Source organism: Harpia harpyja, chromosome 3, assembly GCF_026419915.1.
Source record: "Harpia harpyja isolate bHarHar1 chromosome 3, bHarHar1 primary haplotype, whole genome shotgun sequence".
NCBI lineage: Eukaryota > Metazoa > Chordata > Aves > Accipitriformes > Accipitridae > Harpia > Harpia harpyja.
In genome coordinates this window covers 41,090,632-41,108,246 of record NC_068942.1, presented here as the reverse complement: position 1 = coordinate 41,108,246, position 17,615 = coordinate 41,090,632, and the positions used below count along the sequence as shown (strand labels likewise).

The window sequence follows — 17,615 nt, the reverse complement described above, 5'->3', positions numbered from 1 at the left end:
TTTCCCAAATAATTAAAAAAAAAAAAAAAGAAGACATTTTAAGGGATTATTTTACCTAAAGCCAAAAGTATAAAAACACACATTTATAAATAAAGCAAGGGGGGATTTTTGTTTTTTTTTTTTAAACGGGTGAAGGAAAAGGGTAGTGTTGGAGAACACAGGTAAAGAGTTGCCTGCCTGGTGCCCAGGGCGCAGGTAAGACATGCGGAGTGGACATGGCTTATTCCTAACGCTGCTGCCCCATGCATCTCCCCATCCACGCTTTACAGCGGGTTACCCACACGAATACAGTCCCAGCCGCCCCCATGTTATTTACACACACGATCTGAAATATGGGACATGCTGGTCTTATTCAGACAAGGAAGCACCTGCTCACTCAGGGCCCGCTAGAAGACCTGTCTACTGTTTTAATGAGGTTTTTGTCGTTTAGTATCCTGGATGCTACACATCCAACGAGGTGGGGGGGGGGGAGACACCATATACATGCATGAATTTACCAATACTGTTTAAATACCTGTATTTCATTTTTTCTTATATATAATTATATACATATTCTTTCTTTTAAAAAAATTAAGTTTGTATGTTTCTACTCCCGGAAAGAAAGGTCCCAATACCTCTGAGTCGTGACGAAGTCTGCAAAACAGGGGACTGGGGAGGGGGCTGCTGTAAGGCCTGCCCCAACCATCGCCTGGGAGGTCCCGTGGAAAGGAGAGGACAACCTGAGAGAGGAGGTGGAAGAAACGCAGACTTCTGTACAGGCAGCTCCTGGGTGCTACTGAGGGATGCAGAGGAGGAAGGGGTTACCTGCCTGCAGCAGGAAATAAAACCGAAAGAGATTGCTGCCCTCTCAGGCTGCAGCCCTTCCTGCTGCACCAGTTCAAGACAGCTCCAGAATGAACACAGGGGTCCCACAGGCAAAGTAATACTATTTACAAGATGGAAAGAAAAACCCCAACAACTGTTCTCATTTTGACCAGGAATGTTGGGTTGGAGGGGACAAAATGTATGTAAAGAGGATAGGTAGGTGCAAATTATTTTTTCAGGCTTTATGTTAAACAACTTGTCTTAATGCAGATACCTGGTTGTGCCTATGCTAACACCCACACAAACCAGTAAGAGGGATCACAAACCAGTAAGAGGGATAGACTCAAGTTTATTACCTCCTCCCACAAGCCTCTTCACTTCCCAGGCAGTTACCATTCAGTATTTCTCCACCTGGCCCAATGGACAGCCTGTGGTAAAACATATTCACAAGGTGCAACAAAAGGTAACACATTTACGCTCTCTTTGTTCTGTAAACTAGAATTTTTAGGAATATTTCCTATTGCCAGCAATAGGAAGTTAGCAGGGAAGAATCGGTTGGATCAGTCTCAAATTATAGAGAGCAACACTATATCCTCACCCCTCTCAGCAACAAACTTGTGGCACCAGTACCTCCTTTACTGGCCTTCTGCTACTCAATCTGTAACATCCAAGCCTTGGGCAAACAGCTGACGACTTTACCATTTAAGAAAAAACAGTTGCTTAGAGGACAGCAAGCGAAGAAACAAGAGGCCCAATAGGACGTATTTAAAAACAAACACTTTCCAATTCATTCTTCAATTACAGATCACCATCTCAGTCCTAAATCTACTTTCCTGAAGCCTTTCTGTACTGTATCTTTCACAGGTATTGGCCAAATGGTGTTCCTCATGCCAAGACCATCTCTACCTCTGAGTGTCCTACATATACTATTCTAATTTATTTTAAACTACACAACCATCCTCCAGCTGATCTACTTGCCTGACACTTCTCTTACCATCATTCTGATCAGATTTTACCTCTGGTTTCCTGTATGCAGCCAAGCAAAATCCATCCCAGGAAGCAAATCCCCCTCTGATCAGCTTAAAAATCAGATTTGCTTCACGCAACTCATTTCCAAGGAGCTTTGTTTCATACCTCTATGCCAGCTTCACTGGTTGTTGCTCTTTACCTTAATGGGAATTTCATTCTTGCCACTGGCTCTTCTGTAGCATCTCTGACCCTTTTTGTCACTACCTCAAGGTTTAAATAATAAAATGGACTAAAATTGCACAGGGAAGTAATATAAAGGACCCTCAAACCGTTATCACCAGTACCAAAAGATACCTGGGTTGAAGGGACTGGTATTTTACCTGAGTGTCTTGTGTCCCCAGTACAGCAAGGAATTTCCTGTATACTGGGACGTATGTTCACAGTCTGAAAGTGGAGGAAACTAATCACCTCAAAAGCAAGCTTGACCCACACTAAGTCCACCACAGACCTGACATGACTGCCTTCATACATTCCACTCGTGGCATCTCCAGCACACCTCTTCACTCAAGGAAACTGCCAGAAATTTTGCCTCTGGTTTTCAACTTGCCTTCCTTTGCAAAACCTGGCTGTGCAAGAGAAGCTGCCCATGGGACCAAGCACACCAGCTGATTCAGTACAGTGCAATGCTGAGACAGGACTAGAAAATAACACTTTTAAAGTTTCAGTACAAGCCCATGGAAGTAAAGGTTAGGAAGGACACCTGAAACATGATTAGGCAGATTTAAATTACAGGCAGAAGTAGCTGGAAAGCTCTCAAAGTGCTCCCCATACTGCCAAGTCCTGAAGCACTTGGCAGTGGTGATCAGCCAGCAAACCTGTTGGGGGAGAGTGAGAACTGCCGATTATTAAGCCCTGGAGTTATTTGGAAGAAATAGGTCATCCTACACCAGTCTGGCCAGCCCGGTAGAAAAAAGGCTGCACTGCAGATCTCCAGCCACAGAAAGCCAGAGAAGTCAACAAACCACATTTCCGAGTGCCACAGGGTTTCAAAGAGATGACAGCCAGGACAGTAAAATGAAAGAAAACTGCTTCAAGTCTGTAACCTGTGGAACCAAGTGATGCAGTTTGGCTGCCTTTGAGTGACTTCCACAGATGCTAGCAGTCTCCCTCCCACCAAAAGCTTGTTGCTTGCATTAGTTTTATAAACTGGGATTACACTGCTCTGCCTTAAAATAAATACAAGACAGAGACTGGAGATGGAGGAAGAAATAACGCATTTTGTGTATCTGTCCCTGTTGTGGATAGGAGTGGGAGTAAGGGGGAAGGTGCTGAAGAATTTCATTGGTTTGAACTTTTTTTTTTCTTAGCTTATCATTGACCAAGTAAACATCACTGGACAGTTTTAAGCCACAACAAACACAAGTTAGCATGGGCTTAGAGAAGCTCCACAGGGTGAGAAGAGTATTGCACATACAAATGCAAGAAGGGAAGATTTTCTGTTTCTCAGACCAGAAATTCATAAAAAGCAAAGAGGCTGGGGGCGGGTGAAATGGTGGTAATCACATCCCAAAATATCTTGTTCGAAGTTCTTGGAAAACCGTTTTCTGTGGGTAGTTGAAATAGCTTTACAAAAGGTAAGAGAATCCCAGCTTTCTTGGGATGTAAATATTCTGTTTTCCTGGAAAAGCAAGAAGAAAACATTTTCCTATCACAGTGAAATGAACAAATGACATGGATGAGCCATTGCACTGAAGATCTCTCAAATCCAGAGTTACGCTGTAAGAGATGGAAACCAGCTTTTCCATGTCACTTCTTGACAAATAAATCATCACCCCAAATTTCCCAGTCATGATAACAGCAAAGTCAATATCCATTTCCTAATCATGAAAGGTGGCTGAAACAAACTTTCATATTTGTATCGAAATCCCATTTTTAAAATATCTGCAGAAACCCCAGTCTGAAGTATCAGTATAACGTCAAATTCCAGATTAAAAATACCACTACTGAATTCATTAAGTAATCTCCAAAGCATGGTCCAAGGGTTGCAGAGCCTTCCCCCAGAGGTGAATGCAGATAAAATACAGTGTGGGGACTGTCTTGAAACAAGAGAAAAGCAGACAGGGTCGTCATGACAACAGTAGGATTACTCCAGGTAACAAAACTAAGGCAGGAAAAGAAAGAACAGCAAGACAAGATTTAAGCAGAAAACAGTTCATTAATTGCACAGACACTCCAGCCTGTCTCCCTGTTGGGGGTTTATAGTACAGAGATTGTTTCTCGCTGGGATATGGCAAAGGGATTGACAGTTTTTGTTAAAGGACAAAGATAATAGCCACAAACGTGACATAGAGCAACAGTCAGAAAAATAAATTAATAAATAAACCCATAAAAAGTCTGCTTCTTGATTCTCATGAAGCCTAGGAGAGGAGGGGATTGGCTTCACTTGGATTCCTTTGTTTTTAGTCAGCAGTTCAGAATTTCTCAGATAAATTGGATTTTCTTTGTTTCTTTAGGTGCCAAATACCCTGACCTCCTGGCTATGAAGAAATTTCAAGGCAATTTCTCCAAACTCCTCTTTCAAGACTTTGTCTAGAGACAGGAATTTGAAGACCATTAGGGAAAAAAATACTAAAATTGTGGCCAGCACACTGCTAGGAATTAGAGCAAGTCCATTGTAGGGGCCTGAGAAAATCAATTTATAAAGGTCTCCCCACCAGCCCTGGACCAGTGTGATGATAGCATCGGTCTGAAGCTCTCTCTGTGGTCCTCTTCTTGGGATTATTTCTGTGTATTCGCAAACACCTGAAAGCCACCCCTCTTAGAGTTTTTTGTCCATGCGTCGTTCCACAGCTTGTAGCAATAGCTCTGAGTACTGTTCCAGCAAAGCTAGTGTCTGCTCATCTCCCAGACTCTTGGGACTTGGTAGATTGGCACCACATCCCTCATTCAGTGGGCTAGCGGTATCTTGTGGCTTCGCCAGTACCTCCTTAACCTTTGGAAGCTCTTCCTCATCCTTCAGAGAGTCCAATTCTTTCTTCATTGAGGAGAACGTTTCTGTCAGGAGACCTGCTATTTTATCTTTGTCAGTAGAAGACTCCATATCATTTAACACCTGAAAATAGAGAGGGAAAAGAAAAAAAAAGAATGCATTGGGGTTTAGGTAGAGCAGTGTCAGCCCTTTAGGGAAGTGAAGCCACGAAGATCTGCAGACCACTCAAGTGTCCTTTTCTTCAACATTCAAGGCTGCCAATTTAGTCATGCAGCAGGGCATGCATCCAATACTGCTAGTCACACAAAATGCAGAGGCATTACTCCAATAGGATAGAGATGGGAAGCACATTTTCGGATAGTGTTCCCCTTATACTGGGCCTAAGGAGGTGCTATGTTTCTGTCCTGGTTTCAGCTGGGATAGAGTTAACTGTCTTCCTAGTAGCTGGTACAGTGCTATGTTTTGAGTTCAGTATGTGAAGAATGTTGATAACACTGATGTTTTCAGTTGTTGCTCAGTAGTGTTTAGACTAATGTCAAGGATTTTTCAGCTTCTCATGCCCAGCCAGTGAGAAAGCTGGAGGGGCACAAGAAGTTGGCACAGGACACAGCCAGGGCACCTGACCCAAACTGGCCAACGGTGTATTCCATACCATGTGACGTCCCATCCAGTACAGGAACGGGGAAGTGGGGGGGGGCAGGGATTCACCGCTCGGGGACTGGCTGGGTGTCGGTCGGCGGGTGGTGAGCAATTGCACTGCGCATCATTTGTACATTCCAATCCTTTCATTATTGCTGTTGTCATTTTATTAGTGTTATCATTATCATTATTAGTTTCTTCTTTTTCTGTTCTATTAAACCGTTCTTATCTCAACCCACGGGTTTTGCTTCTTTTCCCGATTTTCTCCCCCATCCCACTGAGTGGGGGGGAGTGAGTGAGCGGCTGCGTGGTGTTTAGTTGCTGGCTGGGGTTCAACCACGACAGTTTCCCAGCTGCAGCACAGGCCCACAGTCTCCTTTTCTTCCTGTCTGCCAGATGCAGCTGGTCACAGGAACACGGCAAGGTCAGAGAGCTAATGCAAGCGCTAAGGCCAGAGCTGCGGAGGACCAAATGGCAGAAGCTCGCCATGGAAGTTTCATGCTCATTACAGGAGCCTTGACAGATCAGTGCTAAGAGAAGAAATGAAGAGCTGTTGTATTGTTCTGCATGTAACTCTGGTCTGGCAGTGAGAGGGACAGGCAAGTGATTGCATGTTCCCTCTCACAGCTGCATTCCCATGGTATCTCACATTTGCTAATCCTTTTCCCAGACATCAAAGACAGAGAACAGATGGGCATAATAAAACTTAAAGCTCCTATAATATTTCATATCTCTGAAGCACTGTATAAATATTAACTAACTCCCTAATACCCCTTTGAAAAAGAGCGTGCTGTTATCTTCAGTTTACAGATAGGCTAAACAGACTGAAAAGTGAATTGATTTGCTCAGAGTACAATAGCAAGCCATTCGAAAATCCAAAAGTTGGACATCAGGAGTTCCTGCCTCCCCGGTTCAAGCTTAAGGTGCAGTTGAGTGGACAACCAGGCAGCTTGTGTCACTGAACACCCAGTCAAGAAAACACCTTGAGTCAGTAAGCACATACATTCGATGCTCATGGGCTGTAAAGCCAACCTACTGTAACAGAGCCCATGTCTGAGGTCACTCACCATGCGGTAAAGATGAATGGCTTTGCGCATGCTGTCCTGGAGCTCGGATACCACGTGCTCACACTGCTCTACACTGATGCACGATTCTGAAGGGGAGGAAAAAATAAAAACCCAAACTAAGGCACAGACACACTCCAACATCCGCAATCTCACAGTTGGGTAAGAGAACTTTTTTTTTTTTATTATATATTTGAAAGACCATGTGCACACACTTCTCATTCAATTTTTAGGGCTGGTTTGAGCCAATCATTAAACAGGTAAGTTCTACATGAGCTTTCCTTCATACTACCTAGAGATGCTGCTTATTTCAAACATTCCTATTTTTCCAGTCTTTAGTCTCTCCAAAGTCAGCAATGGTTTTTCTCAGATTGCACGTTTTTGTTACAGTCAAGGATAGTCACAGATTACCCATGCCATTCTCAATTATAATTAAAGTCAAGTTTGAATGAAGGCTTCCAGTGGCAAAAGAAACTGATCTGAGGAGCCTCTAATTTAGCTTCCACCTAGTCAGAAATCTACATGCTCCCCCTCATGTATCCTTCTGCACAATGTACAACTATGCACTGAGGATGAAGGATTATTCTGAATTATTACAGTGTTCTCTAGTGAGGACTGAGGTCCAGAGGAGGGTTGACAAACAAACTCAGTCACAACAGAAACACATTTCTGAGCAACCCAAGATATGCACTGCCGATACACCATAATTCGAAAATGAAAAATAAAAGCAAGCAACTGAAGGACACCATCTTCTGCCTGCTCCCACCAGATATTATCTCCAAAGCATGAGAGTTGAAGGCCTGCAATGGTTTACAAAATAAACACTTTCATGAGTTAGACATAAACCATGAACAAAGACATAGACACACACACAGTCTGCAGTTATCTTCAATTTGCAAATGCCTGGACAAAGTCCATTAGACTTCCTTTAGTTACCTAAAACCAAAACTTGGTCACATTAGCACTATTATTTCTGCAATTCTAAGAACATCATCTTTGAACAGGCTGGAGGGGACCTTAGCTAATTTTATGAATACATCTAGATGATGTATAAAAAAATACAGCTAGAAAAACATCTATTTATACATAAAGAAACACATCTAGAAGAACAAAGGGGCATGAACAAATCCTTCCATCTGCACTTTTTGTTCCCAAATCACCCAGCCTTGTAGAGTTTGAGGACAGTGGGCTTCAGTGTAGTCCCAGATTCATGCCTTTTTTTCTTCTTTTTTTTTTTTTCTTCTTTTTTTGCTGCCCCCCTCCTCCCCTCTTTTTGTTTTAAACCCAGCTGTTTCTTCTCATGATTGTTTCTGGAATTCTCCTCTGATCATGCTTTTTATGCTGGCCTCCAGCTCTGTGAGCTGCCAGTCTGGAGAAAGGTCACAAACATAACATAAATGCTTGAGTAACAGGCATTTTCTGCCTCTCGGGTGTGCAGAGCAGAGCTCTTCAGAAACCAGCAGAGAATATTAAACACAGCAACAGTATTAAGCACATCTGCAGCATTTTAACTGTAGATGTCAAAATGCTTTAACCAAAACGATTAAGTCTCTTTATCTGCAGCTGTTATATAGGCAGGAAAATGCAAGGACAGAAAAATTAAGTAGAAACCCAAAGTCACAGAGCAAGTCAGAAGCAGAACAGGTCTCTGTCAACCCTACAGTTCTAATCTAAACTGCCACACTGTGATCCATAGAAGCCACAGTAAATTATTCACAGCAATAGCCAACTTGGATCTAAACAGCTTTTTCAGCATCTACCATTAAAAATTTGGGAAACATGGTCTGCAAGAAGCTGAAGGCTGACACGTGTCTGCTGAGAAAAAAAAATTGGGGATCCACTGTGCTAAATCATCCTAACTCGCTAAAGGATGCTGCTAAATATTCTGTCAGGGTGTGCTATGTATTGGGAGCTACTTTAAAAAAAAAAAAAAAACCAAACACTGCTGCAAAAAAATTGCTCTTTCTCTGCACGAATTCTGCAAACAAAGATTCCTAGCAATTGACCAAAAAACATGTGATATGTAACTTGATTCCCAAGTCTAGAAGAGAAAACTCAGCCCAAAGAGTACAGTCAACTGGACTGTTACTTCTCTGCTGTAGAATGTGATTCCACAGCTCGAGGCTGCATCTGCTGTTGGAGGAAACCTTCACACCTGTGGGGGTAGGGTTTGAAGGTTTCAGATGCACTCCCTGTTCTACAGAGCAGCTACCCTATGACATAAGGACAGCAGGTCCCACAGACAAAACACCACACTTCCTGTTTTACATAGGAACGCTTCAATCTTAGGGTGCTTGATCCCTCTAGAAATGCAAAAAGGAAAACAACAGTGCATCAAAACCAGGTTACCCCTCTGCAATGCTTCGGTGCAGAAATATTGTGCTTAACCATTGCAATGAATGGTGGAGCAACCTGGCACCACAGAAAGTAATTGATCAGAGGATTACAGGTGTCCCTTCTCAGATATGAATAAGAACAATCATAGCAAAAGGGATTAAAAACTGTGCACTGTATAGCCCCCTGAAGGTACAAGGTACCAGCGCAGTGGCTAACATCCAGCTTCCTACTGCATGACTCAGCTGAGTATTTCAGTAAGGCGTATTTCCTTTCAGGTTGTGACACAAAAACCAAACCTCTGCAGGTTTTAGAAGACACTAAACTGTGTCTTCTCTGCCACTGGAGGTTTTCCTGCCTTGGAGGGCAGGATTTTTGCTTCAGTTTGAAGTTACCTGCTAGTTAGTTTTCATTTGATTGAAGTACCTTAAGCCAGTGCCTGCAACAGATCCAAGAGCTGTTTTCAGCAGGTAAAAGTTTCCCATCTCACACCTTTTTTTCCAAACTAGAGATAATTCAAAAATTAATCCATGTTCTTTATGCTCAAACCCAAAGGCTAGGCCTGCACGTGCATTGCATACCCAGTTTGCAGACATGTCCTCAAAGCAAAGTGATAGCAGCACAGAGACTTTCTCGCTCTCACAGGTGGCTACAGCAAGGAACTCACCTTGATCAAGTCTCATCTCATGTGAGAAAACTGTACGCAAACCCTTCTGGACCCTGCACACTTGCACTTTAACAAAGTAAGGCCCGAGCCACCTGGTATAACTTCACTATTATCTGTGCTTGCTAGGTTCAGCTAGCACACATTGGCCTGCACCTTCACCTGCTGGTCAGACATGCTCCGAGAGGGGCACAGGGGATGTAACCTACACACTCACGGGGATTCCCAGCATGTCAGCTTTTAGAATTGACCAGAAAGAGGTTTGAACCCCTACAGGTAATTGTACAACTGAAAACATAAGAGTGCTGAGGTCTACAAAACATTCAGCTAAAAAGGACCTTCAGACATAAGACCCAGAGGAAACAGAAATTAAAGACTGAGAAAAAGATGTCAGGTTGAAGAAGTGTCTCACCATTGAGGGGATGGCTTATGGAACGAGACAGGTGCAGACAGGACGAGACAGGCCAGAAGCTGGACGTAAAGAAATGTGATGGGATCGTGAGGCGGTTCACAAAGACAGGAGACAGAAGGGGGAAGATAAGAGATGGGTATCCATGCACACCTGAGACCTGTGCCGAGGCAGTTATAGATGTAGGAGACCTCGGCCTGATGGGGTCTAGTGGGCAAAGTCCAGGTTGGTTGTCTAGCACACAGGCGATGCCGGTGATCCTCTCCCTGCACCTGGGCAGTGTGCCCTCAGGAGACCTTAGGTGCTGGCCCTCTGACAACTCCCTCAGTTTTGGATTAGTGACCCCTGACTCATCCTGGCAACCTGTCCTTGGGACCGGACTCTCCACTGGGCTCTCCTTAGCAAGTCCTGTTGGGATCTCTCTACCAGGAACCGGAGACCCAGCAGTTTGATTCTCCCTCTTGGAGGCTCGGACCTCAGGAAAAGAGGGTTTCTTTTTACAGGCCCCAGCAGGTGACTGTGGCTCAAGCAGGCTTTTTGCTTTGGTAGTGGGTGAGAAAGAGGCCAGTGTGGGTCTATCAGGCAATGGCTTGGGAATGTCAAGAATCAGATGTGCTCGGTTTGATGATGCCAACTTGCTGTGAAAGGACTTGGGAGATGAGCAGTTTACAACTGGCTGAAGTGCTGGCTTCACTGGAACATTTTCTTTCACTGGTAGCTTAATCTTCTCAGCATCTGCTGTGGAACTAAACTGTGTTTTCTCTGCCACTGGAGGGCTAGTCCTCCCATCAGTCAACATTTCGGTGGAGTAACCAAGGTACAGATTTTCCCCTACAGATATGCTCCTTGACATCTTAGCCCGGAAGCTGGTTGTGGGGTTCATGTAGGACTTTGGTTTTGCAGCCCTGATATCTTTGGCCAGCAGAGAACCAGATCCATCCATCTTCAATATACTGGCTGATAACACCCTGCAATTGTTAGGTCTGGGATCCTTCTCAACCACCAAAAGAGTCTGAGGACGCTGCTTGGCAGAGGATATCACTCCAGGGCCCTTATCTGTGAAAATTAAACAGACAAACATACCAAAAATAGACAAGAGCCTGCACTGAATTCCAAAATCGGAAAGTAACAGAGCTGTTCCAGCCTAAGTGCCTCAGCTCAGCCCCTGGGAGAGGTATACAGAACCACTACTTCAGGTTAATATCACCAAGCCTCAACAGCTTTCTTTTTTGTCCATCCCTCATCTTGCTCGCACACTGCTGCTTACCTGATGAGAGAGACTTGTTCTTAAAGTGTATGGCCATAAGACCTCAGACCACTGTGACTGTTAACTGCGAGGCCAGAGGAAGCAGGCAAAAACTTATATATGATGTTGCGGTGATAAGGTTTGGGTTTTTTTTAAAACAGACTGCTTATTGATGGTTCATGAGTTGATTGTTTCAAAACTGGAATTCTTTCACACTGAGGGCATGGATACAGTAAGCTCCCAGTTACTGTCTCCTTTTTCCCCTCTTCCTCTCCTTCCCACCCTGGGGAGCTTCAGTCTTGGCCTGGAGCAACCACCCACAGCAAGAGAGAATTTCTTTGCAAATAGTTCATTTCGCCCTTGGTATTGCTCCTCCCACAGCTGCCAGACAAGTATCAGAGACTGATAATTAGAAGACCAGCATCTGCATTACAAATTAAAAATATTTTTCCTTGACAGGCTAAGAGTTAGAAGACAGGCAAAGCCTGCAGCTCAGAAAGCAGAAAGACAGAAGCTTAATTTAAATCTCTACTCAAGCTCAAATCTCCCCATTTCATTCTTGGCTTTATACCATCATTCCAACCTGTGTCCTTACCCTCATGAATAAGGTCATGGACTGACTGCGCCTTTCTCATCACTGCATTCACAGGGCCTTCTGGAAAGGATGCAATAACCCGTCCAGGAGCCATACCAACTCTGCCGGCCTCCAAAGCTGATCTGCGTTTTTTCTGGATGTAAACAGCCCGATTTGAATTTACACTCTCCAGGAGCTGGCTGTTCTCCAATGCATCACCTGGATGGCTGCTGCCATTTTTCAACAGATCTGGTGTAAACCGATTGGTCTGGGTTGGTGGCTCGATAGGCTTTGAATCCAGTATCAGATTTGACGAAGAGAGTGACAATCGTCTAGAGAACATGACAAAGAAATCCTAATTAAAACAAGTAAGTATGTTGCCCTGGACAAACAGGCACACACATTAAGCCAGTTTCTCTGGGATAAAGAGCCCTTCCCTATCTGGATTTTTTTAAGTCAAAATGCCCTAGGCTGTTACCACTTCATTCCACTCATCCCTAGAAGCACTGGTCTTCAGGCATTTGACCTTAGGCTGCACAATCACAAACAGCATTGGGTCACTGTTTTCAGGGAGGACACTGTAAAAGGTGAAGGCAAAAGAGAAGGAAAAATTCCAGGCAGAGGGAAGACTAGGAAAAGTCAGGTCAGGTTTTTTCTCTCAGCTCACCTTACTAACAATGAAATCTTTTCAATTCTAAGATATCCTATGAGAAAGTAATTATACTTTCCAAACATTACAAAAGCATAACTACTAGGAAAGCTGGTCAATATCTTCAAGAGGAAAGCCTAATATCCTCTTCCTCTCCACTCCAGACAAACACAGTAGACTTACTTCAGAAAGGAGGCAACTTTCAGTCTGGCATGTTTGAACAGCTGAACAGATGAAAAGCCCAGAGGTTTTCGTAACCTAAAACTACCTCCTTTTGTTACATCTCTAGAGCACCAGTGACTTCCTTCACTCACCAATGCAACTCTCCAGAAGCTTACACAATAGCTAACCACTGGCTTTCTTCCCAAACATATGGTCCCAACGCGAGACAGACTAAGAGGCACTCCTGAGAGCAGCAACAGTAGCTGAATACAGCAATAACAAAAAAATTTCCCTAACATGGTGAATCTAGATACAGCTGGTGAACCACAGAAGATGTACCCAAATCTGCTCAGTCCTATACAATTAAACTAATTTGAGCTGAGATTTCAGGTTGTCATTTTAGAGGAATACAGGAGTATTTGTTTGTTTTAAACATTTATGAACCCAAATCAACAAAAGTATTTACCCCATTTTTTGTTTGGGTTTTTTTTTTCTTTGTTTGTTTTGTTGGGAGTTTTTTTAAACAACAAGGGAAACAGCTTAGAGAGGCCTTTTGGCGTGTTTTAGGGTTGAGGGTCTTTTGGAAGAATAGTATCCCCATGGGGCTTTGTATGAGACACCAGAGCACCCTGTGAAGGCATGGGACTGAGAAACAAAGCTGACTAAGAAAGGACTGTAAAACAAAGGAAAAGTTGACAAGCCTACTTTCATTGTCCAAGCTGAATGAAATGCAAAAGAATAAATAGAGCATAAACAGTGAAGAGTAAATTAGATGATTAGCGATTCCTCCAACTTAATCAAGGCATTAATCATGAAACAAATAAGCACATTGTTGAAAGAGGAAAAAGAACAAAACAACAGTGTTGTTTTAGGAAGAAAGAGAACAGTTAAAGTGACACAGGATGGCCTGTCCAAATCACAAGAGTCTGCAACCAGCCTGCCAGGTGCTATGCTAACACTTTGCTGTGCCTAGGCACACCAAGGCCAGAAGTTTGCTCAACTGTTTTGACCCAGGGCCTAGCACAAGACCTATTCACATTAGTAAAAATAGACAGACAGAAACACTCAGAACAAGCAGAGCCATACCTGAGAGCCGGGGACTGGGAAAGAAAGCAAGAGGAAATGCTGAGGTTGTCAGTTCTTTCCAGATTCCTACATGAGCCACCTAGAAATTTTGGTTAAAGGGGAGAGAAAAAGGGAACAGTTTAGTTACAGAACAAACATTCTGACACACGCATTTTCTTATCGCAGAGACTATCAAATGTTCCCCCATATCCAAGGGGATTTTTTGAGCTAAACCACAGAGAATGAAATAATTTCATTGCCTTTGCCTTTTCTGTTCTACTTAGATTACTCTGCCTTAAACTGCTACTCTCCCTAGGGGTATGCCTCCTCCTTTTTTGCTTCCCTTTGTGTCCTATCCTGCCTGTAGGACTGTGAGGCACTGTCATCAAGCAGAAAACAAACCAATCAAAGGAGGAAAAAAAGAAAAAAAAAAAAACAAACGAAAGCTCGCATAGATATTGCTGCCTGAAACCATTATAAATTCTAAAAAGATACGCTTTGTTCTGGAGTTGGTCGATAAAGACTAACCAGCTCCTTTGCCACTCTGATGTCTCCTCTTATTCTCTCCCTCCACCCAGCATTTCAGCCTTTTCTTTTGTGAGATTTGTTATGCCTTAATATACCACTAGAGGCCACTACACGTCACCTATGGGGGGGGGGGGGTGAATACACAGTTAATACCTTCATATACAACAGGAAAAACTAGTTCGGGAACAAGAGAATGGCTCTTCAAGATTCCAGGGACAATACTTAACCCAAACTGACACAGACCCCAATCTCATCCACACAAATTTACACACAGACCAATGGATTTAACAGATGTCACTCTTCTTTAGGCCTCTCTACATTGGTTCCCCATTTTTGCCCCCTCATACACACAGCCCCACAAAAGCCTAGCAGAACTTGTAGCCTGGTTTGATTTATACAGGGGACAAATCTGGAGTGACCTCACAAAGTCCCCCCACTGAGCAGAGAGCTATACCTTTTCCATCAGTGCTGCCCAGGGTCCCAAAATGCTGCTTGAGGAACTTTTCCTGATCAGGTGTCCGGGGGATTTCTCCCTCTGGCACGCTAGTACCCACATCCTCCTCTCCTTCCTCTCCCTCCAGGTCTGAGATGCCATCCACACTTAGGGGCTCAGTGCTTTCAGAATCTGGGAAAAGGCAAAAAAAACCCCAACAATGCTGCAATAGCATAATCACAGTAACATTAGCCAGGTTAAAAAAAAATATTCAGCAAAGATGCTAAATTGAACCTAGAATGTTAAAGCAAAAGTCGGTCAGCATTAAGTGTAATTCTCTAGTCTACCATATCCCACAAACAGCACAGCCTATGGGATAATCAGTTCTAAACCTGCCTCCTTACCTAGCAAGGTAAAAGAAAGCCAAAGGTACACAAGGAAAGTGCACTTTAACCAACTCCTGCTTCTACACTGGCTTCACTGAAGTGCCTGTTCAAATGCACCTGAATCTTTACAGCAATACTAGCAAGACTAATAGGAGTGTGACTTCAGATTGGCTCATGAAGAGGTTCAAGTATTAGAGATCAGGATAGCAACTGATAAACACGGCACAGAACTACCCCAGCAAGTTTCTGCAGTATTCCACATCACATATAAATACATTTATAATGTCTTTGCATCTTACCTTCATTTGGATGTTCTGGGCTGGACAGACGACTGCTGCTGTAATCTACAGAGCAGGCACTGTCAGGACTGTGTTTGTCTGGGCATCCATTACTGTGATAACCTCTACTTAGCTTCCCATGGGGCAATGCTTTTACCTGGAACTCACTACAAGACAGGAAAGATACAGCACTAGAAGATATATTTGTTTTACATGTAAAGAAGCACATTCTAACTTTAATAAGGCCTTACCTGTGTTAGTAACACCTTTGATTACAAAAGTAAGGCTTTAAAGAGAAAAAGAAGTTGATTTCTCTCATCATTATACAGTACATTTTTTGCATTTCATTAAGCTTGGACAGTTAAGTCTCAAGGGGACTGTCTGACTTTTGGGCATTGTCGGTTTCCCATGATTACCAGGCACCAGCACAGCACTGCCCTGGCTTGATTTCCAGCACAGGTGAGGAACAAATGTAAAGTTCTATGTAGTGAAAAGGGGACTAAAACCAGGCCTATACCTGCATGATAGAAACCCCAATTTGCCATAGATTTGAGCCCTAATATGTATTTTTTTCCATGTTTATGACCTGCTTCTTTGGGCAACTTCTGTGTTGCAAAACAGAGAAGATTCTGGGTTTGAGCAAGACTAATTTACTGAAGAATGTCATACCAAAATACAATACTGTAGCACAGGATTCCTGATTTCTGTTGCGATTTCACAAGTCTTATTTTGTTAAATGACATCAGCACCGTTCTTTTGTCTGAGGCCTGAGGACTTCAGTTTTCCACTTTATGAAATACTTTGGTTTCAGATGTACTCCAATGCAAGGTAGGATGCAGAAGTCACTCAATGAAACTGAATGGCAATTACCCCTGGCAGACTGCAAACTCTGTATACTTTGAGATGTGTCCGGTCTGTATCCAACATCACCAGAGGGCCTCCCTTTCTTACATGATGGAGCAGCACATGGGTCTGCTCTGTCCATATGTTTTCATAATAAGATTAAAAGTATAAATAAAGAGAAACTGGACAAAATCTAGCAGCTTCAGCTGTAAAATCCTGGCATGCACTCTTGGATAAAAGTCCGCCTAAAGCTATCAGTCCACTCTTTGTAACGGAGCAGGAAGAGACAGAGGAAATTAAACAGCTATTAGCATCAGGTTAAGAGGGGAAGGGAAGAATAAAATTCAGGAAAGGAAAAAAATGAAGCACAGAATGAAACAGAAAATTAAGTGAGGTAAAACCAAAACAGAAGAAACAGCAGAGGAGGAAAAAAGGTCTCCACTGCCTCCAGTGTCCTTTTCAATTCCATCTATCTCATGCAAGCCATTCTATTTCCCGCATTTCACTGCCATGTATACATCACTGTTGGGTGGTTTTCCAGCTTCCAAGTTTTCCCTTGCTTATTTCAACCCAGAAAAGGGAGAAAGCAAATACGCTGCTCCCAAGTTGTTTATTCAACAAAAAAACTTGGAGGAGGATGCTAATGTGCAGTTTCCTCAGAGGAAAGATTATTTTATTGGTGCCACCTTAGTTTCAGATTCCTTTAGCATCAGACTGGCATAAAACTCTCAACTACATGCCTGAGTTCAATCAGGCAGTACGTCAACTCATCCAAGTTGCCACACAAGCTGCAAGCAAACTAAAACAGAAATGTCTAAGCCATGCACAGCAGAGAGCTTATTTTCAACCTGCTAGAGTCTGTGGGATGGATTTCATCTTGCTCAGGGTAGATTACACACTCCTCACTCTCAGAAGGTTCCAGTTCCTGAGAGAAAATCCCCTCTTCACAAGACACAAGCCGAATCACTTGGGGTCGCACACAAGACTGGTTATCTTGGGGAGGTATTGAGCTGCCAACCTGGTTTAAAAAGAAAGAAAACTAGGTATTACCAGTGTTTTTCCTTAAGACAGCAAGTGCTGTGCAGAGCTAGGAAGTATGCATTACAGCACAGAATATGATCAGAAGTCGGAGATCAGAAAACACAGCACTCCTATGTCTTTCCTGTTTCTTATTTACTGAACCTGACAGACTACTGCTGCAGTTTCCTATTTTGTTTCCTGTTTGTAATCCCCTAAAATTCTCTGGTAAAGTACTGGACTCCCTATCCCTCTATGACCACACATCATGACCGTAAGCCATGTGGCAGCAGGTTCTTACATTACCTTTTACAGGCTGATCAGACATAGTTTAGAGAAGTCTGTGGTCCACAGCTGAAAAACACTGATTTACTGCACACAACAAGCCCGATTCTATTCTCAGTCATGCAGTTATAAAGGAAGGAAAAACTCTAATGAAGTTAGGCACCAGGACAGACTGCTATTGGAAAACAGGCATTAGCTTTCTGAGGTATGAGCACACATTACTTGCTGTGGCCCATCGATACAAAGATTAAAGAGAACTCAATTATCTAGCACAGCC

At 43.2% G+C, this 17,615-nt stretch overlaps 1 protein-coding gene across 8 annotated transcripts in view; it reads right to left on the bottom strand.

The window, feature by feature from the left end:
• Positions 1 to 105: 105 nt before the first annotated feature.
• Positions 106 to 17,615, bottom strand: part of MAPKBP1 (mitogen-activated protein kinase binding protein 1) — a 108,759-nt gene continuing 91,249 nt past the window's right edge. For 5 of the 8 annotated variants that reach the window (XM_052782163.1, XM_052782162.1, XM_052782165.1 and 2 more), the window contains 8 exons: positions 16,885 to 17,054; positions 15,215 to 15,360; positions 14,551 to 14,721; positions 13,590 to 13,668; positions 11,714 to 12,024; positions 9,876 to 10,928; positions 6,469 to 6,554; positions 106 to 4,885 (listed from right to left, as the gene is read on the bottom strand). In XM_052782163.1, coding sequence (XP_052638123.1) covers positions 4,592 to 4,885; positions 6,469 to 6,554; positions 9,876 to 10,928; positions 11,714 to 12,024; positions 13,590 to 13,668; positions 14,551 to 14,721; positions 15,215 to 15,360; positions 16,885 to 17,054 — 2,310 coding nt within the window. In that variant the 3' untranslated portion in view covers positions 106 to 4,591. The remainder of the gene's footprint in view (positions 4,886 to 6,468; positions 6,555 to 9,875; positions 10,929 to 11,713; positions 12,025 to 13,589; positions 13,669 to 14,550; positions 14,722 to 15,214; positions 15,361 to 16,884; positions 17,055 to 17,615) is intronic. The other 3 variants (XM_052782166.1, XM_052782169.1, XM_052782168.1) reach the window with 3 other exon arrangements.